This window comes from Muntiacus reevesi, chromosome 15, assembly GCF_963930625.1.
Source record: "Muntiacus reevesi chromosome 15, mMunRee1.1, whole genome shotgun sequence".
In the NCBI taxonomy this organism is placed as follows: Eukaryota; Metazoa; Chordata; class Mammalia; order Artiodactyla; family Cervidae; genus Muntiacus; species Muntiacus reevesi.
Window position 1 is genome coordinate 39,273,078 of NC_089263.1, and position 24,399 is coordinate 39,297,476.

The following is a 24,399-nucleotide window of genomic DNA, read 5'->3' on the forward strand; positions in this document are numbered from 1 at the left end:
ATCATGCATTTAAGCTAATCTGAAGAATCCCATGTTGATGATTTCTCCCTCAATTGTTCAACTGAAACACAGTGTTAGTTTTTCTTTGCTTTTCTTTTACTAAGTAGCCAAGAATAAAGATCCATTTCCTAAAAGTACTTACCATTTTTCCATTTTCCTTTTCTTTGTCAGAATCCTTCATTTCTCTGTACATAATTCTAAACATGAAGATATTATTCAAGTTAATTCATAAATCAAATGATTTGTGTTATTTCCAATAAGGCTTCAACTCTTTAAAAACATATGATGAGGTCACTATATGCTTAAACACTGAACTTGGAGAATTTATTAAGAAAAAATGTATTACTTCTCTGCCTTTTGACTAAGATCAAGCATATTAAGAAAAAATATTAATCTGTTAAATTGGGAAAAGTAGCAGAAATCATATTCCTGAAAAAGTTGTGCTTATAAATTTAGCATTATTGAGAAGAAAACATATATCAAGCCTGGAACTTTTAAAGAAATGAATATGCTATATCTTGTATTATAACTTTCACATATTATAAAAATGAGATGTGTTTGTATCTAGATGGATAAGAGTAAAAAGGATCAAGAGCCCTTATGTTGATGTAAGGTAGTTGAGATCAAATTTTAAACTTTAATTATTCCAATTAAAACTGAAGGAAGAGTATACCATGATGACCTGCTGTTCTCTCTATTCTGTTCTGACCTTCTGTTTCTTTCTAGAAAGACCTAGATTACTTTATTGAACATTATATAAGATTATCAATGATGTTAGCAGAACTTCAGATATAGAAACTAAGAAAAATAAAGTCATGCAGGATGATTATAATAGTTTAATATTAAACTATATAAATTTATATTACTACATAATAAATATTATGATAAGTAATACTTACTGAGCACCCTCTGCATCCCAGAGAGTACTGAATCTACTTTACATATATTAATTTACTGATTCTTCACAACTACTCTCATTTTACAGATTAGAAAACAAAGTACTAAAATGTTACATAAATTTTACCCAAAGTCATTGACAATTATTTGTTGAACAGATAAATGAATTAACAAAGAGAGGTATGCTTAACTAAGAGACTCCAAATACAGAAAATATTTACTATTTCATATACAATCCTAGTCAAAGAGTTCAACAATCATTACATAAGGAATTAGTCTAAAGTTCCTTCCAGTTGTAAGCTTTAACCTTTATATATCAGGAGTCAGAAATGTTCTTATCTATTCCTATAAACTGAGAGAACTTAATCTTTTCTGTTCTTAAATTACAAAATATAGAAAATATAATACTTGGCTTATGTACTATGAAAACATCTACTTAAAATATTAAGTTAAAATTTCTTACGTGTATGTTGGCTCCCAAATACGCCTAAGTTTATCTGATTTCACATTGCCATTACATGACAACTGAAGCAATTTCTGTACATAGTAAAAGATGGTTGATCTGAAATTAGTGAGTGGTAATTCAACTTCACGAGTTGTTCCAAGACCTGTTACTTTTAAAGTGAGGGCCAATCGAGGTGATGGAGTACATTCAACTTCTTCCAAAAGCTCTGAATGAGGTGTTCCTAAAAATACAGAAGATGTGAAAAACATTAAAACAAGCAATTCAGAAAGAGTACTGTGCCATCAGGAGACAGGTCACATGAAATCTAAGCCCTTCTTACATAAATAAGTTAAAGAGATCAGCTACTTAAGATTCTCTTGCTTTCAATTTTTTTTTTTTTTAATTTAAAACAATGAGAAGAATATACCTATGTTACTTAAAGGGTACTATAGTAGAATTTATGCATGTGATATGAATCTCTTGTTTTTATTATGATATACATGACAACTATATGAGTATTTCAGAAAATTTTATTTTTATAAATGAGAAAACTCTAAAATTATTAATAATCTTACATGCAAAGAAAATCACATACTCAGTTAAAGACCTGTCAACTTTTTATGTATACTGAATGAGTGTGTTATGAAGTACACACAAAGACAATTAGGTTCATAATTATTTAGTGATGTACTCTCTTTTTAAATCTCAGGAATCTTTTCCTCATATCATGATACAGTGTTATAAGGTATTGTTTTATTCACTGCATGACATTCCACTGTACTTTAACTGAAACAATTCCATTCTCAAAACATAATGAAGGTCATCTCCAAGTTTTTAAAAATACTTCTATAATCATCTCTGTATACAGTGAATACTTCTATGATACCAATTTGTAGCAGTAAAAATATGAAATACATTGCTAAAGAGCTCTATCAAAAATCTGTTCCTATTTGTACTCCCTAGAATAGATTTTCCTATTTGAGACATCTTTATTCATACTCTTTCTCACCATACTATTACATCACATACCACACATTATACTATAAAGTGTACTTACTTTCTCATTTAACAAAAGTATCTTTCGATCAAGTAAAAAGTACATTCCACACTAACATTTAAATCTTCTTGAAGGATAATATATTGATTGCAATAGCTGACATTTATTGAGACACACATCAGGTACCATGCTAGGCACTTTCTATATTTTACCTCATTTAATCCCTTTAACTACATGGTCAAACAAGGACTATTATTTTCCCCATATAACAGATGAGGAAAGTCAGGCTTGTACAGGGTAGGGATTTGCCCAGTATATTAGTTTCCTATTGCTGCTATAACAAATGACCACAAACTGAGTGGTTTAAAACAACACAAATGTATTATCTTACAATTCTAGAGGTAAGAAATCTAAAATGGGCTGGCAAGGCTTTGTTTCTTTTGGAGGCTCCAGTGAAGAATCCATTTCCTTGCTTTTTCTAGCATCCAGAGGCCTCCCATTTTCCTTGGCTCATGTCCCCTCAGCACTATGATTGCTGCTTTCTGACTTTGACCCTCCTGTCTCTCTCTTATGAGGACACTTGTGATTACATTGGGCTCATCCGAAAATCAGGATAATTTCCCCTTCTCAAGATTCTTAATCACATCTCCAAAGTCTTTTCTCATGTTAAGGTGACAGTCACAGATTCTAGAGGGTAGGACCTATACAGCCTTTGGGGTGGAGGCGGGAGGGCAGTGGAGTGATGGGGCCATCAGTGTGCCTACCGCATCCAGACAGAGCTGTAAGAGATGGAGCTACCTCTCAGGCTGACTGACTCCAGAGGCCGCAACTAAAACCACTACACAGCGTGTCAAAGAAAAGCTGAATGGGAGTAATGGTTAACAATTTTAATCTAGTAGCAAACAGAATACAAACTATCTACCTTTAAATGAGGCCTTACTTTAAAAATTATACAAATGTAAACAGTGTATTTTCAAAACACTGTAATTTAATAGTTGAGACATGGAAGCAACCTAAATGTCTAACAACAGATGAATGGATAAAGAAGAGGTGGTATGTGTGTATATATATATATACACACACACACAATGAACTAGAATTAAATACATAAAAATTATTAATAAATCAATATTAATCGTTAATGTTTATTAATTTATATTTATAAATATGTATTAATAATATAGATATTTTATTATCAATAAAAAGAATTAAATAACACAATTTATAGCAACATGGACGAACCTAGATATGAACATACTAAATAAAGTATGTTACAGAAAGACAAATAAGTGAAATAAATCAGAGAAAGACAAATACCATACGATATCACTTAAATGTGTAAGCTAAAAGATGATACAAATGAACTTATTTATGAAACAGAAACATTCACAGATACAGAAAACAAACTTATAATTATCAAATGGGAAAGGCAGTGGGGGAGGGATAACTTAGGAGACTGGGATGAGCAGATATAAACTACTATATATAACATAAACAAGATCCTACTGCATAGCACAGGGAACTATACTCAATATCCTGTAAATAGGCATAATGCAGAGAATATGAAAAAGAATACATGTATGTATAAAATAATACAACATTGTGAAACAACTATACTTCAATAAAAAATAAAATATATTCAACGCTATGTGGTGCTCTAAATGGGAAGGAAATCCAAAAGAGAGGACATATATGTGTAGCTGATTCACTTTACTGTACAGCAGAAACTAACACAGCACTGAAAAGCAATTATACTCCAATAAAAATGGAAAAAACACAATAAAATACTATATTTTGCTCCTTTAAAAAAAAAGCTGTATTTTTTAAGGATTTGTGGCTGATATATAGTTTTTCCTGAAACCTGTTATTTATAATCTGTGTATACAAGTAGTATCTTACCTTTTAAACTATATAGTACTTGCTACTTAATCTGGAATCTATTAAAATTAAATCACAAAAGATAAAATATGTTATACCTGGGGGTGGAATTTCTAGATCAGTTGTCTGCTGGACGTTAGTTCGACCAGGTCTAGGATCAAAAGCAGGAACCAAAGCTGAAAACTGCCGCTTGAGTACGTAATCATCATCCCATGTTCTCCGGCGTCCCCCTTTAGTTTCGTACTCTTCCTCTTCCTGTTAAGATAAAATTGTACGTACAGATGAACATTATAAAACTCTTCATTATTGCAACAGTGGTATGCTATCTATAAAATAAGGTATATGTTGACTACTTATCTCTATAGGTATTTTATGTCCTTATTCAGCTATCTTTCTTAAGCACAAAATAAGCCAACACAAACAGGTATAGATATATACACATTTCTTAATGATTTATCAAAAGTAAGTAGGTTTTGGAGAAAATGTTTATAAACAAAGGTTTTATGAATTGGGTTTAACAGCTTCTTCTAAAAAGTTCTCAAAAATATTGGAAAAGACAAATGAAATTGTAAGAAGCCTTACGCTTTTGTAAATCAGACTTTATTAACACTTTTGATAGTACACATAAATATTTTCTTAAAAAACAAAAAGCAGCTTTACTGGTGGTTGCACAGATGTATATATGTGATAAAATGATAAAGAACCATACACACACACTGGGTCAACTTCCTGGTTTTGATACTGTAAATATGTAAGATATAACCACTGGACTTTTAAGTCTCTGCAACTCATTCTGAATGTATAATTATTTTTAAATATGCTTTAAAAAAAAGTATAAGCCAAATTACATACAAAACAGATACAGTGCTTGAAGCTGATTTAAATTACTTTGGGGCAAATAGTTCAAGTTCGACAAAGTGTTGATTTGTCAAATGATGAGTTCTTGGGGATTCACTGCAATATTCTTTCTACCTCTAGCATGTTTAAAAAATTCCATAATAAAAGCTTTTTTAAGGACCATTTTTCTCCTCTTCTTTTATTAATTTTATCAACAAAACTTTCAATGAATTATAAATATTATAAATGTCTGATGTAATAATTTTTAAACAATAATTATGTAAATACTTATATGTACACATTTAGCCCCCTCATAACACTTAATTGAGATGAACCTTTACAGCAGATCAAACTGACATTTGATAGGTCTGAAACCAGTTTTATCTGGGATCTAAAACTTCTACGTGTGATCTTTAGTAATCACTTCATCTGAAAACTGGGACTAATAATAACTTAAAAGGGTTGTTGAAAGCACTGAATTAGTTAATATACATAAGCAGTGCCTAGTACATAATTAAAGATAAATAAATGTTAACTAATAGGCTAATACTTCTATTACTCTACTGTGAAAACTACAAATTTTAGAAAATAGCTATTAACCATGCTGCTAAGAGAAATACTGCATAGGAACCTGGAATGTTAGGTTCATGAATTAAGGCAAATTGGAAGTGATCAAACAGGAGATGGCAAGAGTGAACTTCGACATTTTAGGAATCAGCGAACTAAAATGGACTGGGATGGGTGAATTTAACTCAGATGACCATTATATCTACTACTGTGGGCAAGAATCCCTTAGAAGAAATGGAGTAGCCCTCATAGTCAACAAAAGAGTCCAAAATGCAGACTTGGATGCAATCTCAAAAATGACAGAATGATCTCTGTTCAGTTTCCAAGGCAAACTATTCAATATCACTGTAATCCAAGTCTATGCCCCAACCAGTAATGCTGAAGAAACTGAAGTTGAACAGTTCTATGAAGGCCTACAAGACCTTCCAGAATTAACACCCAAAAAAGATGTCCTTTTCATTATAGGGGACTGGAATGCAAAAGTAGAAAGTCAAGAAACACCTGGAGTGACAGGCAAATTTGGCCTTGGAGTACAGAATAAAGCAGGGCAAAGGCTAATAGAATGGGGAAAACCAGAGAGCTCTTCAAGAAAATTAGAGATATCAAGGGAACATTTCATGCAAAGATAGGCTCAATAAAGGATAGAAATGGTATGGACATAACAGAAGCAGAAGATATTAAGAGGTGGCAAGAATTCACAGAAGAACTGTACAAAAAAGATCTTCACGACCCAGAAAATCATGATGGTGTGATCACTCACCTAGAGCCAGACATCCTGGAATGTGAAGTCAATCGGGCCTTAGAAAGCATCACTATGAACAAAGCTAGTGGAGGTGATGGAATTCCAGTTGAGCTATTTCAAATCCTAAAAGATGATGCTGTGAAAGTGCTGCACTCAATGTCAGCAAATTTGGGAAACTCAGCAGTGGCCACAGGACTGGAAAAGGTCAGTTTTCATTCTAATCCCTAAGAAAGGCAATGCCAAAGAATGCTCAAACTACCACATAATTGCACTCATCTCACACACTAGCAAAGTAACGCTCAAAATTCTCCAAGCCAGGTTTCAACGATACATGAATCGTGAACTTCCAGATGTTTAAGCTGGTTCTAGAAAAGGTCGAGGAACCAGACATCAAATTGCCAACATCCGCTGGATCATGGAAAAAGCAGGAGAATTCCAGAAAAACATCTATTTCTGCTTTATTGACTACACCAAAATCTTTGACTGTGTGGATCACAACCAATTGTGGAAAATTCTTCAAGAGATGGGAATACCAGATGACCTGACCTGCCTCTTGAGAAACCTGTATGCAGGTCAGGAAGCAACAGTTAGAACTGGACATGGAACAACAGACTGGTTCCAAATAGGAAAAGGAGTACGTCAAGGCTGTATATTGTCACCCTGCTTATTTAACTTATATGCAGAATATATCATGAGAAACGCTGGGCTGGATGAAGCAATAAGCTGGAATCAAAATTGCTGGGAGAAATATCAATAACCTCAGATATGCAGATGACATGACCCTTATGGCAGAAAGTGAAAAACTAAAGGGCCTTTTGATGAAAGTGAAAGAGGAGAGTGAAAAAGTTGGCTTAAGACTCAACATTCAGAAAACTAAGATCATGGCATCTGGTCCCATCACTTCATGGAAAACAGATGGGGAAACAGTGGAAACAGTGGCAGACTTTCTTTGGGGAGGGGGGAGGGCTCCAAAATCACTGCAGATGGTGACTGCAGCCATGAAATTAAAAGATGCTTGCTCCTTGGAAGAAAAGTTATAACTAACTAGACAGCACATTAAAAAGCAGAGACATTACTTTACCAACAAAGGTCCGTCTAGTCAAGGCTATGGTTTTTCCAGTAGTCAGGATGTGAGAGTTTGACTATAAAGAAAGCTGAGTGCCGAAGAATTGATGCTTTTGAACTGTGGTGTTGGAGAAGACTCTTGAGAGTCCCTTGGACTGCAAGCAGATCCAACCAGTCCATCCTAAAGGAGTTCAGTCCTGGGTGCTCATTGGAAGGACTGATATTGAAGCTGAAACTCCAATACTTTGGCCACCTGATGCGAAGAGCTGACTCATTTGAAAAGACCCTGATTCTGGGAAAGATTGAAGGCAAGAGAAGAAGGAGACGACAGAGGATGAGATGGCTGGATGGCATCACCAACTCAGTGGACAGGAGTCTGAGTAAACTTCGGGAGTTGATGATGCACAGGGAGGCCTGGCGTCCTGCAGTCCATGAGGTTGCAAAGAGTTGGACATGACTAAGCGACAGAACTGAACTAAACTGATTTTAATATATGTTTACTACCACAAAAATGCCAAGGGGTGTGTTTCAAGTAAGAAAACCCTGTGTGCATTACGGGAGAGCAATCATGGACTTTACTTGGTATATGGAACCCAAGTAGCTGGGCAAGTTTCCTTCTGTTAACTCTGGTTGCTTCCTGCCCTCACCCTGCCCCCTCTGTAGATTTTCCTAGACATTTCAGCCAGTGCTTTACTGTGAAAGGGAAAAACTCCACTGGAAGGCAGACATGAAGATATTACCTGCTCCCCAATAGGCCGGCTCCCTGCTCCAGCTGGGACCTGTGGTAGCTGTGAGGTGACAGCATGGTGTGTCACATCAGAGCGGGAGCCAGCTCGGCGCTGTAGGGACGGGCGTCTCAGGATCTGATACAGAAAATGGAAAGAGATATGTCTAATTACGTGACTCATATATATCCCTCTTCAGACTTGACCTGAACTATAAATCTATGTTATCAAAACTGTCATTAGAAAGCTTCATTAGCCATTTATAGAAAAGCTTTTAATTCATCATACATCATATACTAACAATCAGAAGAAACATGCCCATGCTCTTTATATTTTCCAAGAAAGGTAAACAAAAGCATTTCTTGGGAGTTCTCCACCCCACTAAAACCCAACTTCAGAAAAAATCCTTTAATCTTCTAACATTTTATAAAAGGAAATTAAAATTATACATGAAGTTAAAATAAAAGGCATTTTCAGGCAAAAGTTCAATTTTAAGACAATCATAGTTAACAAACACTAGGGGTTCTGGATCATACTGCCTAAGCTTGGGTCCTACTTTCCTACTCAACTCGGATTAATTACAGCAAATTATGTTTTCTATGTCTCTATCTCATAGGTCTGTGTAAGGACTCATGAGATAATACAGATACTGTCTGCAAAACAGCAGATACCAGAAAATTATAAGCATAGCTTTTTTTTTTGGTCCAGGCCACATGGCATGTAGGATCTTAGTTCTCCAACCAGGGATTAAACCTGGGCCCCCTATCTTAACTGTTGAATTGCTAGGGGAAGTCCTGAAAATTGTATTATTTAGGATTACTGCAGTTCGTCACATTTTTAAACCTGTAAAAACATCAGCACATCTTTCACACTGGTGCTCTATTTTCTTGCTTCAAAGTTTAACTAGAACGTTGCTTTTTTTTCCTTCATTTCAATTATCAACATCATATCTTAGTTAAGAAAATGGGGGACTCTCTCTCTACCATAACCTCCTCGTATTCTTGGTCCTCTTGATTGTCATCTTCATTTTCATCATCTTCCTCGTCTGGCTCTGGCAAGTCTTCATCATCATCTAGCTCAGCTAACAGAGTACTGGCACGGCAGCTATCAAGGAAATCTAGAAAACAAAACCAACAATCTTCCTCTTAACACAATTAACAAAGCATACCAGAGTAACTTTGTGAATCTGTTTTATAATACACAGGTAAAATTCAAAAGGTTCAGGTATAAAGGCCACATTTAGTGATGTCACTCTTCTCCTACCACCACACACAAAGGATGAGTAACAACAGTAAATAGTCCCAAGCATGGCAGAAAATGACATGGGATAAAGGATGGTAATAAACTAAATCCGTATCTACAAAACCATTTTTTTTAAAAAGGTCAACAATATGCGGTATGTTAAAAAATAAAAGGAGCCCTATTACCTTTTCTGTATAAGTCAGTGGAAACACAATGGTGGAAAGAGAACAGTTTGGAATCATTTGCTGTGTCAACCTGTATCTGTTTGAGTGCCTACTATGTGCCAAGAATTGCATTAGGCACTAGGTATGCATAGTTGTAAACAAGATAGACATGGTTTGAGTCCCCATGGAGCTTACAGGGGAGAGAGTCATTTAAAAAGTAAACAAATGAATACATAAACTGTGAAAGGGGAAAGAACAGAATTTAAGTTGATCAGAGAGAATTAAATTATCTATGTGACTGGAGAGACTGCTTAACGATAATGACTACTTAAAGATAATGCCTATTTACTAGAGAATGATGTTAGGTACAGCTTTATATATCGTCTAAATTATCTAGCACATAAAAATAAACTTTAATCCCTTCTGCCTCCCTCCTTGTTAGGTTCTCTCCCCTCCATCCTTCAGTGAAGATTAGGTCAAATTTACACTGCCCCACATAATGAAGATATTGAGAAGCTGTTCTCCACAGGAACTGAAAATAAAAAGAGAAATAATGGGACTAAAACAGGAGTTTTTTATTGGATCTGGAATTTAAAAAAAAAACAAAAAACTTCTATGGATAAGGCAGTACATAACATTACAAAAGAATATCCAAAAAACAATTTATAATATTTAGTAGGAACTTGCATTTACAGGTTGCTGAACCAAATATAAGACACATACTGATTTCAGAATATTCACAGCTAAATTGGCAACATTTTTTCCTTAATGACATAAAACAATCTTATAATTAATAGCATCTTAAATTTGATGAAATATATTACCCATAACCTGTTGGCTTAGCAGTAAAAGAATCCGCCTGCAATGCAGGAGACACAGGTTCAACTCTTGGGTCTGAAAGATCCCCTGGGGAAGGAAATGGCAACCCACTCTAGTATTCTAGAATAGGAATTCCCATGGACAGAGGAGCTTGCCAGGCTACAGTCCATGGAGGTGGCGAAAGAGTCAGACACAACTTAGTGACTAAACAACAACAAACATGGAATGTGCCATCCTGCATTTTAGGTAACGGTTCTCATGAATATTATGTGGCAGTACATAAAATAAATCAATTCCACTTTTAGGTTTATTTCTTAAAGGAAAAAATATGTAGGTATATAAAGTCCATTTTTCATGTGTCACAATTCACTGAAGTCAGTGGTTTTACTCATCTTCCCTTTTTTATCCTAGTATAAGGATATTATATAAGGCTTCCCTGGTTGCTCAGATGGTAAAGAATCTGCCTGCAATGTAGGAGACATGAGTTTGATCCCTGGGTTGGGATGATCCCCTGAAGAAGGAAATGGCTACCAACTCCAGTATTCTTGCCTAGAGAATTCCATGGACAGAGGAGCCTGGCGGGCTACAATCCATAGGGCCGCAAAGAGGCAAACACAACTAAGCGACTAACATTTTCACTTCACAAGGATAATATATATATTAAAAAAAGCTCCGTATTTCATACATTTGATTATATTACACAATCAAATCATGTCCCTCAAAACAACACAGTGAAAGTTTGCATATTTAGAAATAATTTTATAATGCAGATGTCACTCTGATCCTTCATACAACAGCACTGTCAAAGAATCCTCCAGTTTTAGAAATGCAGAAAAAGAAATTTTAATCACCAAAGAATAATTTTTAAAAGGCAGTCAGTAGCCCTGACTCCTCAATATTCTTTCCCATTAATATACCTACAACTTTCTTAACCTTCACATGATTTATTAACAGACCTAAAGCTTAAAGTTAACATAGTAATAGGGAGAAGCAGAAGGCTTCCATGAGGAAAACCAAAGAACAAATGCTTCTGGTGAATTTATGACACTTTGGTGTAATTATCATCGTCATTCTGCTACATACATATGTAACAGATAAAGTGGAAACAGAAATATAATGCTTTTCCTAAAATCATAGATCATCAGATCCAATTCTTAGCTTGGAATACAAGAGACCACATTAAAAAAAAAATGAAAACATATTAAAATGATGCATACACAAGATAATACTTAAATAAAATATATCCTCATATAACTTTTTATATTTGAAATTAACAAAAGTAATTTTGAAAAAAGAACAGGTGATCAAGGATTGTGATAAAGGGTAATCTAAAACAATAATGATGGGAGTACAACCTTTTTGGAAGGAAATTCAACAATTACTCTTTTAGGAATGTACCCTAAGAAAATACACAAAAATACAAAGATGCTCACACATAACAATACTGATGGTAATGAAAAACTGTAACTTAAATATCCAATCAATATTAAATAATGATCATACAGTCAGAGGAATATCTGGCAGCCATTCTATGTTGTAGAAACTCACTGAAGTATATTTAAATATTTTTACAGTGAAAAGAGCTGTCCAGAAAGGATAGAATTTCTTTTTTCTTAAAGAACAGATACATCAAATGATATGTATCAAATGACAACAATGGTAGGGACTAGATGATTTTTATTTGCCTCAACATTTCCCTTCTACAAAAAATTTTACCATTCTAATATGATGATTAGAAACATTTTAATTGAGTCACTGACTACATACCACAGGACCTTCAATAATGTAACTATAAAACCTTCTAAGCAAGAATTAATTCATCTGAATATTTAAAATATTTCCTAAATAAAGAATAATTTCCAGAAGACTTTGATAACTGTTGTGATAAGGTGGTTTATAATAAGGAAAATTCAGTCTTCATCTCTGTTCTATATACTGAGTTTCTTAAAACTCTTGGGATTTCCTGAGATAAGAGCAATAGAGGTGTCGTTTGTTATCTGTAACCGGAGTTGTTTTAATGAGGAGACTTTTAGAAAGCCCTTAGGTAACCTAAGGATGGGGCTGCTTGTTAGTGGAACCAACCACAATCAGAGGACTGGAACTTTCATCTCGCCCCTTAGACCTCCGGGGAGAGGAGCTGGAGACTGAGTCACCAATGGCCGGTAATTGAATCATTGGTGCCTAAATCATGACGTCTCCAAAAACTAAAAGCCCTGAAAGGTTGGGGGTTCAGAAAGCTTCCAAGCTGGTAGACATGAACACAATGACAGGCCAGGATGGCTCCTAAACTCCATGGGGAATAAAGGTCCTGTGCTTGGGACCTCCTGGACTTTGCCATGTGCATCTCTTCCATCTGCCTGTTCCTGAGTTATATATTCTTCTCCTCTTCTTTTTTTGGCCAGATCAAGCATCTTATGGGATCTTGTTCCCAATCCAGGGATGGAACTCCAGCCCCCCAGCAGTGGAAGCAGAGTTCCAACCACTGGACTACCAGAGTATCCCCTATATATCCTTTTTATGAAAAACCAGTAACCCAGCACATAAAATGTTTTTCTGAGACCTGTGAGCCACTCCAGCAAATTAATCTAACCCCAAGAGGGAGTTGTGGAAACTTCCAGTTTACAGCTAGCCAGTGAGAAGCACAGGTAACGATCTGGATTTGTGATGAGTGACTAAAGGGGCAAAGGTGAGGGGTGGGCAGTGTTGGAGAACTGAGACTAACCTGTGGGATCTCATACTATCTCCAGGTAGGCAGGCAGTGTCAGAACTGGGGGAAAACTTTACACACACTTGGAGGACAGAGCTGCAAAGTGAAGCAGCAGGGTACTGAAAGTACACGAGACACACAGGAGTACTTTTCCTCTTACATTACAATGTACAAAGAATTATCAATTTACAAAGCTTATTAATCTATCACACTTCTTTTCTAATAAAGATATCAAATTATTACGGTTCTTCTAATAAAACTTCACTAGTGACAAAAGGCCAAGAAAAGGATGAAACACAGAAGTTCCTACATGTCTATTTACAACCAGATAACTTAACAGTTCTTCATATCACTTTGAGTTTTTTCATCACATATAAAGCTGCCATATTTATAAGAGCGAATAATCCTTTTCTAATCGAAAATGTAAAACACTCCAGAAGAAAAATGTGATAAAAACATCGCCATATAAATATCTAAGTATTTTATACTGTAACTTACCATATAAGGAATATTCTGCTTCCTGACCTGTGTCACTCTCACTGGAGGTTGATGTGAGGCTGGTGGTTAAAGTATTACTTAAAGACTGACCAACTGATAAAACTGTTGTTGCTGTAGCTACATTGCTGCTGCTAGTAACACTTGATGTTGACATAGTCACTGTCGATGTAGTACCGGGTGTGGTCAAATTAGGGAAACTCTGAGCACCCATAAGAGGAGAAGCTAAGGATAAAAAGGAAGCAAATTAGTACAGAAAAGGGAGGACTGTGTAAACCTTAGAAAAACTATGTTGTATATTTAGAAAAAAGAACGCAGTCATGAAACACTGATTATTAAAAGGCTGAAAAGCAACAACTTTGGGAACCCAACTGAAATCCAACTAGAAATTCTTGTTTTTATAGCATTATTATTTTTTAGAATGTTAAGCCTTGCTTTTAAAATAAGTGAAACAGACACTGAAATTACTCCCAATGGTATTTTCCAATGGAATTACTTGACCCATTGGTAGCTTTAATTAGAATTAAAAATTTTTATAAGCTAATATCAATTCAGAACCTAAGTAAAAGTTATGCCAGTATTATGTTCTGATTTCGACTGACTCTGATGATAGTTAATAGCCATCTACTTCCTCTTGTAATTATACTTGACAATCAGAGGAGTGAAAACAGAAATGTGTCATTTTCTTCTTCAGAATTAGAATAAGAGGTTCTTTATCAGGTCCAGATCAGAATTCTTAAAATGTCACAATTCTATAGAACTTAACCTTATATTCCTGAAGTGCTAAACGTGACACAGTTGTACATAACAGGGTTTAATGATCTGGTTAAAGACTAGAGCCAGAATCCACTAAACAAATCCTGCTTTGCATCCCTCAGAGTGGAAAAAGCATTGGGTTCTATAATGAAAAGCTCACTTACTTGCTGTGCTCATCACATTCCTCCCCAAAGTATTAGTGTTGTTATCACTGCTGCTTCGGCTTAGATTCATGTTGTTGGTGGCATTAGTCCGTGCTATATTTGCCACTCTCCTTACAAAACTCTCCAAGCTAGATGTTTCTCTTGAGGACAGGTTAGGTACACTTGCACTAGAGCTCATGGGGGCCCCGGCAGCCAACAGAGAACTCACGGACAGTCTGTTACTTGCTGAAGAGCTAAGGGGCCGTTGTGAAGTGGCTTCTTTATTAGTTAACTCAGAGACTGAACTAACATCAGGAGAACTAACACTAACAATTCCCATGGATATTGCACTAGACTCCCCAGGAGCACGAGCAGAACTATCAGGGCCTAACTTCCTTTCAGCATTTTCACTTCCCGTCTCCGCTGTTAAGGTGCTGGTACTTGCACTGGAAGATGACCCTACTTCTGTTTGAGGGACGTTTTCAGCAGATGAAAGAACAACAATTGGTTCATGGACATCAGCTCCTGAAACTATACTGTGTTCCATTACAATTTCTGATCTCCGTTCCGTTTTGGTCGAACCCAAGCTGATGTCGCTGCTACTGGCCACGCTACACACAGAACTGCTGCTTCCTTTTCTACTTGAGGAGCCTGCAGCAGCAGATGTCTTGTCTGGACAGTTGTTTTTCACCAAGCTGCTCCATGATTGCGTTGTGCCTGAAACAGTGGATGAAACAGGTTTGGGTGATGCCACTGTATCAGGGTCGTACCCTGGTGCAAGCTTGAGGTCAAATTTTCCTTCTGCGCCCATACGGTAAGAGTTTGAGCCACCAGCATCCCAGGTGACATCAATCCAGCCTGGAAAGGGACAGGAGTTTGTGAGACCCAGCAGAAAGCAGATAGGAGCGTGTCAGACAGTAGCTCCACAATATGGGATCAGCTTTTCATCAGTGCTGTACTTCTCTGAATTTCTAGTCATCTAAGGTCTGCCAACTAAAATCGAATCCTTCTGTTTCTCTTATTTCTGAACTGTTTGTTAATATTTAAAAACAATATAAGGGTCACGTTTATAACTACTGGAGTATCTTTCAAGGGGAAGAACTGTTAAAAACTGTAAAAAGACGGATAAAAATGGTAAAGTATTGCAACTTCAGCAAGTATACATGAAATCTAAGTAAAAGCTTTTTTAGTTGCTAAATATGATCATGTGGTCAAATGTTTATAGAAAAAAGTGCTGGCTTAACCATTAATTTCTAAGTTTGGGCTAAATCCTATAATTGACGGACAAAATATTCATTTATCACTGTAGAAATTCTAAGCCACTAGCTCAAATAACACTAAGTTAGCATTTCGGTTGTGTTCTCAAAGTTCAGTGGTTACTTGGTTCTCTTATGATTAAAATTAATAAATTTGAATAAGCACATAATTCTAAAACCAAAATTTTAAAAGTATGCTAAGCTCTTTTATGAGATAGAACCTATATGATAAAGCTAACAACATGAAAAGAACTAGTGAACATAATATTAAATCTATATTTACTTATACTTGGAAAACAATACTTCTTTTTTAAAAATGGTAATTAACTTCCAAAAACAAAATAAATTGCCTATTAGAAATAAAATTAATATAAATTTTGCCATCTTATTTTAGTGTTATAAGCTAATTACTTCAGGGGAAAAAATAGCACATAAATAGTCTTTAAAAACATTAAAAGTACTTCACCCACACACACACACACTCTCACACATACATGCACACACACACACACGCCAAGTTCATACATGTTTACAATGAAACTCAGAGGGGTTTAAGTAATATTAAATTACCTGTGGGAATTATCTGCACACAAGTTGTTTGAGAGGAAACTGACTGCCCCAAATCTACATAATCTAGTTTAGATGAGATTTCAATTGCCTCAATTTATTCTGTATGCTGAATTAACCTCTGAAGAATCAACTTTTAACTATCTCTTCTGTAACATGGAAAAGTGTGAGAAAAGGAAAAGTTCAAAAACATACCCAATCCCAAATAAAATTACATTGTATCATATTAACTGGCCCCCAAATATACTGATAACTTATTTCATAGCACATATCAAAATCTGTAACTGTATGTTTTATCTGTTTTACCAGGAAGCATGGGATCATTCTTTTTTGTTGACCAATGTGAATCTGAAGTCTAATAAAGTACCTTTACGTAACAGGCACTCATATTTGTGTGATAAATTAAAAAATGGATATTCCCACCAACACAAAGGTTCTTTAGAAAGGGAAGAGATTTGACACAGTATAGAAAAATAACTAATAAATGTAAACCATTCAGTTACGCTTCAGAATGTGTTTAAACTGATCACTGACAAGAACTCAGAAAGGGTACATAACAAAAGTGGACATTTACAAAACTCTGAAGTTCTCTTTAGATAAAAAGAGTTAGTAACGACTAGCCATTATTAATAATGGTTAGCTTAAGTATTTGAAAGCTAAGAACTCTGTACAACGTAATGGTTTTAAGGTATGACTTTTCTACATTTGTCAGATCAGCAAAAATAAGCCTTTCTTATATGCTAAATTCTGAAATTAAGATTCCAATTTTCCTAAGCAGTTGCTTCACTTGACTCCAAACCAAGAAAAACACACAGTACTTACATATCCCTAACTAGCTTACACTTAAAAGTTAAACAATGTAGGGGAAATAAGAATATTAACTAAGTATCATTAAGATGTGCAAAAACAAGAAAACTGGAAATTTCTGAATTGAACTATTATTATTCAAGTATTATTGTGTTTTATGAATTTTAGCAGCTGCATACATGCTCACTCACTATAAACCTGCTATGATGATAATCTGAAATTAGGGTACAACTAAACAGAAATGCATTTTTTTTTTCCAGAAATGCATTTTGTATGATAATTTCAGGGACAGAATCTTAAACGTAGTAAGAGCAAAAAGAGTTTAAGTAAACAGATGATTTCATCACATAGTTAAGATATCAAATGCTAGTCATTCTCTTAAGCACTGTCACTCTTATTATCTCTTTCAATATTTGGTGTAAATTGACAATAAGAACATTTTACTTTTTTAAATGGTAGGCAAAATTCCTAAGAATCACCATTGGTTAGGCAAATTATCCACTAATAAATGAGCCTTTTAAGTTATAAGAAAAAAATCTAGCCACTACAGTTGCTTCTGGGAATAGATAGCATAAAGTGGGTATGAACTTCCTTAAAATCTACAGAATCAAAAGTTAAAATGAGCTGGATTTTAAAAAATAATGCTTATGCAACACGAAAGTTTACTAGCCCAAAGAAAAACTGGTAGACTGAGAAACATTTTGAAATATAATTAACTAATAAATGAAAACGCTGCAATTTTTGTTCTGTCTTTTACTGAAAAATGTTTAACTTAAAATACTAATGCTTTTTCTTCTATATGACTTATAATTGAACAAAAAAATTTTGCCTGATTCTTGTGAGGCTAACAAGATAAAGAAAAGCATAAGAAATTAAGATCAATGGAACTTATGAATAATAAACTTAAAAAAAAGACACAAAAGGAGCAGAAAAATATGTCTTTTAGGGTATTTACCTTATACTAACTTATTAATAAAAATTACTTCAAATTATTAGCAGTAAGTTTTGAGTCAAAAACCTAACAATTAAAAAATTTTCCAGTATTTAAGTAAATGATTTTTCCATTTTAACATAAAACCAATAGATGGGTTCTTCTTCTTATTCCTGGAACATTTACTCAATTTATATACTACCACAAAATAGCAAAAGAAAATATTTTGTTACGTAAATACTCGATTTCTACACGAGAAACGCTAAGCACCTACTCACCATTGTGCAGTTCTCCCGTGACCGTGCCTTCTCCCTGCGGGCTGCCGTCCTGATCACGCCACTTCCAGTCAAGGCCTCTGATCACACGAGCCCCTGGGACCATGTACTTCAGCACCTGGGAGCGAACCAGACGTCTCTGTCGTCTAAGATTAGCTTCTGCTTCCTTAGCTGCTTTTCCTGTTTCGTAGAAATTAGAGAGATACAGTCAAAGTCACTTTCCATAAGTGTAATTGTTTTAGTAAGTTAGAAAAACCTACTGTTCTCTCTTTACCTAGCTGATCTTCACATACTCCATTTACAGTGCCATAAAGTTCAAATCCAGATAGTGAGAGATAGTGGGTCTGTCCACTCGCATTCTTTCCCATCTGTTTAATTCTGACATGTCGCCACCCTTGTTTCTCATCCTTTGGTGGATCAAGAGGCCAGGTGGCTGTTGACCTGTGAATGTTAGGGAAAATATTACATAATATTTTAAATATATGAAAAATACATTTAAGGTAGCAAAGATCTTTTTTACGTAATAGAAAATTATGTGAAAAATAAAGTAACTTTCATGTTCAGTCAACAGTTTGTTACACAAAAATCAAGAAATCAAAGAAGAAAAATAGAAGAAAATGAAAAATGAAATGTTAAATGTGTATGACTAATTTGACTCATAACTCTAAAAGATTTATAATTAATAAAATCCAAAGAAATGAGATATTTTATGAGTAATAAATATCTTTATGATAAATAAGATATTTAATTTTTTGAAAAATTTTAAATGAAATATTAAAACAGCAACTTTAAAGCTTGAAAATATTACCTATTAATCATGTTAAGAAGCTCCCTCCATACATCAAATACAAAAAATAATTTAATCTACACTCTACCTACTCCTCAAAATGTGCCACAATATACAATTAAACTGTATTAGAACTAAATTTTTTAGAAACGTAATGCTGACTTTCTGCCTTTAAAAAGCACATATATGATCAATATATAAAATTTAGGAAAATAGATACATAAAATAAGAAAAATCAATAGTCACTGTTAATTTGTCATTCACATACATTGTGTGAATAAATGGATAGTTTAGTTTAAAAGTTCTTTTCTTTTTGCTTTCATCAGTGTGCTATATACATACATGTATAGCTATGTATCAACTTCTTTTTAAATAAGTTCAGCTTCTACTAAAGTTTAAAGCATTTGATGGTTTTCATAAAGTCATTTTTCAAAGTTTTAACACCTAAATTACAGTATCAAGTGATATTTTTAGCAAGAAAATCTTGTTTCAGTATCTTATAAAATAGAGAGCTCTAAGAGGATATAGTTATAAAAATAAACAAAGCTCTTTACTGAGTTTTCCAATTTACAAAGACTCCTCAACTAACCCTGGTTCATTGAGACTGCAGTCATCAACATGGGTATACAAAGAAGTCCAGTTCTGTCCATCTTTGGATACCTGGAAAACCCAATTTCTCAGTGCAGACCTTCCATAACCACGAGCATGACGAAGTGTATATGCTGATGGTATCACCCAGAGACCGAGATCTATGGCAAACCAGGCATTCTTATCATCATTGCTATGACAATTTAAAGCTGAATTGTCACGACTCAATATGTCTTCTAAGCGGCCATAAGGTAGATTTCGTCCTTCTGATGATGTTACTACTACAAGTCCATAAGCAGCTGGATTAACCCATTCATATGCAGTTCTACATAAAAACAAAGAAAATGCTCTTAAGCAGTGTTAACAGTTAACACTTTTAAAATAACTGCACTTGTTCAGACTACCTTTTTTCCACATAAAATTACATTAAGAAAAATTCTATAGTAATTTAAGCAACTTTTCTTCATAAAAAGAAAAATTTAGATGGGGGTCTTAAATTTAACCTAAAAGATGAAATTCCTAGAACGACAGAATATTCAGAGTGGTTTCTACTACCTAGATTTCTTTTCTGGGTGAATATTTTCAATCTACATTAAATAGAGTGACTTACTTGGCATTTGTTCCAATCCAGTAAATGATTCCATTTTCATCAAAATCATGCTGGTGCCGAAATATAAAATTTTGGCCTTCTCTTAATTTTCGAACAAAAACAAATGAAGATCGGTCAAAATCGTACCACTGCTTTGCTACCTACCCAAAGAAAATATGGAAGACACCTTAATGATGATATATTGAAGTTCACTGCCCACTTTGTTCCTAACCCTTTAATGTGATTTTTAAAATAATCAATATTCATTAAAAAATATTTGAAAAAGAAAAATAACTAGAAAATTCCCTAACCACAGCACCCCACTATTAATATCAGAGAGTATTTCTTTAGTCTATTATTTCAACAGACAGAATAAAACAAAGTCTCGATCATACTGTACAAAAACATTTTTCTCTTATCAGTCTGTATATTATGATAGCCAAATAACAGTCAAACTAATTGAAATAATTACCGAACTGATAACTCCTTTACTTATTAGCATTAACGTTTTGCTCACTGTTTTAGTAGTACAAATAACTATAATAGACATCTTTATGAAGAAACCATTTATAGTCTAAACATTATTTTCTAAAATGGAATTCCCAAACCACTTTTCTAAAGGGCTAAACCACAGCAAAAAAAGCTTATTTCACACCATGTCCTTGCCAGAAACTCACCATTTTTAAGAGATACTGTTCCAGAGATTCAACTGTAGCTAAAGGTTCCATCTTCAACATTCTGCCAGTCCTGTCTATTAATGAAGTTTCACCAGGTGCACGTTCCAACCGAAATCTTAATCTTCTTGTAAGTATCTACACAGAAATGATTAAAATGCTTCAGGGAATGCTGTGCTTTTATCTTAGCATTTTGAAAATGAGAAATGTTACATAACACAGCAATTGAGATTAATAAAGTATAACCATAAAGAAGTATCAGGATCTGTTTCCTACTAAATGTTTTAAAGAGGTTCTCTGAATAAGTAATATTTTGAAGAAAGAAACAAACTACTTATCTCTAAAAAACTTCAAACATACATGGTTTAAATAAAATTATTATAAATGACTTAACAGATTAACAGAAATATTACAGCCTTAACTGGTAACTTGCAATTTTCCAGATAAGTTATAAAAAGCAGCTAATTAACTTATGCTTTTAAAGTGAGAATTATTAAATAATCTATGTCTAGTAAACTGAAAAAATACAAGACATTTTAATAGCTTCCAATCCAATGTTTCAGTAAATAAAACAAGTATGTGCTTCATTTCTGTATAAATTTTAACTAATTTCTATAGCCACAGAATTAAACGTTTATATGTACATTTGGGAAGCATTTTAGACTACAAAATTACCAGAGGGCACATCCCTAGCTTTCCTGTCCTTGTATCTTGCACAGTCTCCTGAAATGATATACAAACAATAAAAGATGTTGGTGCTCCTATAAGTATAACCTGGGATATCTCTAGTCTTTGAGACTATTTCTGTTTCATTCACCTATCAAAGATAAAATCTTTAAAATAATAGACAAAAATCCCCTTGTTCCTCTATAATGTTCTGTTGGAAGTAAAGCAAAAAGTAGACTTCTACAACTTATTTAATATACGTATCATGTCAGATATAGTAACAATACCGTAATTCCCTGAACAAGCTTTCTAGTCTGGAAATCTAGTGCCTTTGGTAACAGTAATGGGTTCTTGGCGGAATGCTAAGGTTTTTTTGTATTGAGTAGGCATTGTTAGCGCAAATATAGTTTTTTAGTCACTTATTAAAGGCTGAATATAAAAGAAACTATTTGATGCAGAGAAATGCAGAAAAGGTCAAATAAAAGCAAGACTCCAGTCCAAATAACCTGTAAGTAAATACTAAAGTAACCTACAGAAAAGGAAAAGATCTGTTTTGGGATATTAGCAGTAAGAATTTTGTTCATGTTGGGATACTAGATGCTAACATAAGGACAATTTAATGAATTAATAAGAAAGACAACCAAATAATATTTAGGAAGAAAACAGGCTTTTTATAAAACCATGTGATAATGGCAGATTTCCAAAAGGATCAATAGAAATAGCTGAGGAAGGCCATCTCTACTCAATGACATACAGAAAACAGGAAATAAAAATCGTGCCTGAAACATTTTCACATTTTCTTACATGCTGAGTTACACACAGAGACAAAGGGACTTAATTCATAAATAGATGGGACTTAACTCTAGAACAAAAGGATTTTCTTTTTTGCTTTCCAACTGAGAGTGTCATTTTCCACTTATGGTCTACTAAATATGATTTACTACTAAAAATAAATATTAAAATACTAATACATTCAAAAGTCATTAAAAAGAACAATCAAGAGGAACTAAGGGTTAAAGAATTTAACTATTAAGCAATCATTAAACAATGATTTGTCACATTTTGTTTCAACAATCACAATTATTCTTTAATAAAATATAAATTTTTTTTTTTTTTTAAAGAAAAATAAGACTGTTTCTAAATACATTGAGCAGTAACAGCAATTGCATTTTCATGGTTACCTGGAGGTTATAAGTGGATCCTGGTGTATCATACAAATGGAGAGGTAGACGTTCAATGGACTCTAATACAGCTATTAACTTTCGGATTAATGCAACAGCTGGTCGGCTAGGAAAACAAGTAATTGTTAAGAACTTCCATATAAGTTCAAACTAAAGTTCATACAGGATCTGCAATAGCCAATTCATACAGACCCCTACTTTCTGTATTAATGCAAAGTGAAGTTTAGTTTTTCATTAGACTACAACTGAGTAAGCAAAGATAATCTCATAACTCAATTTCTTTACTTACTAAAATATTTCATTTTTCATATGAAACTTTCACAACTGCATTCAAAATAATGTATAATTTAACGTGTATTTTATTTTTTAAACCTTAAACAATTTTATTATATAATATTTGATACATATAACAGACTATATAAAGCAGTGAAGTTTGGAAAATGATAGTACTGTTAGCGAGGCATCACTGGTAAAATATTTCTGGAAAATAACGTGACAAGTTATATCAGGAAGTTTTAAAAAATCATCAACTCACTAGAACTATTTAAAGCAATTTATATAAAAAGACATTCCCCCCCCCAAAAAAAAAGACATTCCCACCAAGACAAGTATATTTTAGTATTACTAATAATTTGCAAAGAGCTAATATGTTTAACAGACTAATGTTTCAATAAATGATTATATATCTATATAATATAATACACACACATTTAAAATGGTATTTTAAATTAATGGAGTTGAATTTCATTTATTATTTAAAAAATTCAATCATATTCAAAAGTAAATAAAATCATAAAATGAACCTTTATCAACTCACGACCTAGCTTCAACAGTTACCTATTAATGGCCAATTGATTTCTAGTTATATCCCCAATTATTTCTCCCCTTTACACGTACTTTCAAGAAAATGCCAAAGCATTTCACTCAGAAATACTTTTGAGTATGTAGCTCTACAGAAGAAGTTTTAAAAAATAAAATCATATCATCACCACAACTAAAAGGGAATGAATACTTAGTACTTAATATCATCAAATAATCAGTGTTAAGATGTTCAGTTGTATCTTAAAGATTATCTAATTTAAATAAGTGGTCAGCTGCATTCACAGCAGACATGGATTTTTTCCTTTTATTCTATTAGATTAAAAAATACTTTAAAAAAATCTTTCCTTTTTATATATTTATAAGCTACTCTTGTACTGAATTAAAAAGTTCCTATTTTGTATATGAACACTATATTAGACTATTTCAAAAGAAACCTATCAACTTACAAACACTTTAAACATAAAATTAGAAGAAATTTGGGGATTTACCTTTCGTCATCTTCATTTTCACTAAAGGCTGTTTTAAAAACATTTATTCTTTCTACCAGTTGACTACAATCTTGTTTCATATCTAAATCCATGCTCTTAAAAAAAAAAAAAAATTTTATGGCTGATATTGAAATTAATCAATATTAATATTAATATACATTACAAAATTATCAATACAATCTAAGGGAAATCATTATTTTCTTTCTTTTTTTTTCATTATTTTCTTTCAATTAAAATTTTTTATTATATGACCAGTAGATCATGGCTAATATCTTTAATGTTATAATGG

At 33.7% G+C, this 24,399-nt stretch overlaps 2 protein-coding genes across 6 annotated transcripts in view; one reads left to right on the top strand and one right to left on the bottom strand.

The window, feature by feature from the left end:
* The window catches only part of AP4S1 (adaptor related protein complex 4 subunit sigma 1), a 69,350-nt gene extending 55,774 nt beyond the window's left edge, over nucleotides 1-13,576 (top strand). Inside the window, exon 6 of the mRNA XM_065905857.1 lies at nucleotides 12,781-13,576. The gene's annotated coding sequence lies outside the window, so the exon portion shown is untranslated. The remainder of the gene's footprint in view (nucleotides 1-12,780) is intronic.
* Nucleotides 1-24,399, bottom strand: part of HECTD1 (HECT domain E3 ubiquitin protein ligase 1) — a 73,785-nt gene that overhangs the window by 9,934 nt on the left and 39,452 nt on the right. For 2 of the 5 annotated variants that reach the window (XM_065905836.1, XM_065905833.1), the window contains exons 18-31: nucleotides 24,111-24,205; nucleotides 22,801-22,906; nucleotides 20,957-21,091; nucleotides 20,301-20,440; nucleotides 19,692-20,015; nucleotides 18,590-18,756; nucleotides 18,319-18,495; nucleotides 14,501-15,337; nucleotides 13,584-13,805; nucleotides 9,137-9,270; nucleotides 8,169-8,291; nucleotides 4,316-4,472; nucleotides 1,361-1,583; nucleotides 143-197 (exon numbers count right to left, since the gene is read on the bottom strand). In XM_065905836.1, the coding sequence (XP_065761908.1) occupies nucleotides 143-197; nucleotides 1,361-1,583; nucleotides 4,316-4,472; nucleotides 8,169-8,291; nucleotides 9,137-9,270; nucleotides 13,584-13,805; nucleotides 14,501-15,337; nucleotides 18,319-18,495; nucleotides 18,590-18,756; nucleotides 19,692-20,015; nucleotides 20,301-20,440; nucleotides 20,957-21,091; nucleotides 22,801-22,906; nucleotides 24,111-24,205 (2,895 nt within the window). The remainder of the gene's footprint in view (nucleotides 1-142; nucleotides 198-1,360; nucleotides 1,584-4,315; nucleotides 4,473-8,168; nucleotides 8,292-9,136; nucleotides 9,271-13,583; nucleotides 13,806-14,500; nucleotides 15,338-18,318; nucleotides 18,496-18,589; nucleotides 18,757-19,691; nucleotides 20,016-20,300; nucleotides 20,441-20,956; nucleotides 21,092-22,800; nucleotides 22,907-24,110; nucleotides 24,206-24,399) is intronic. The other 3 variants (XM_065905835.1, XM_065905834.1, XM_065905837.1) reach the window with 3 other exon arrangements.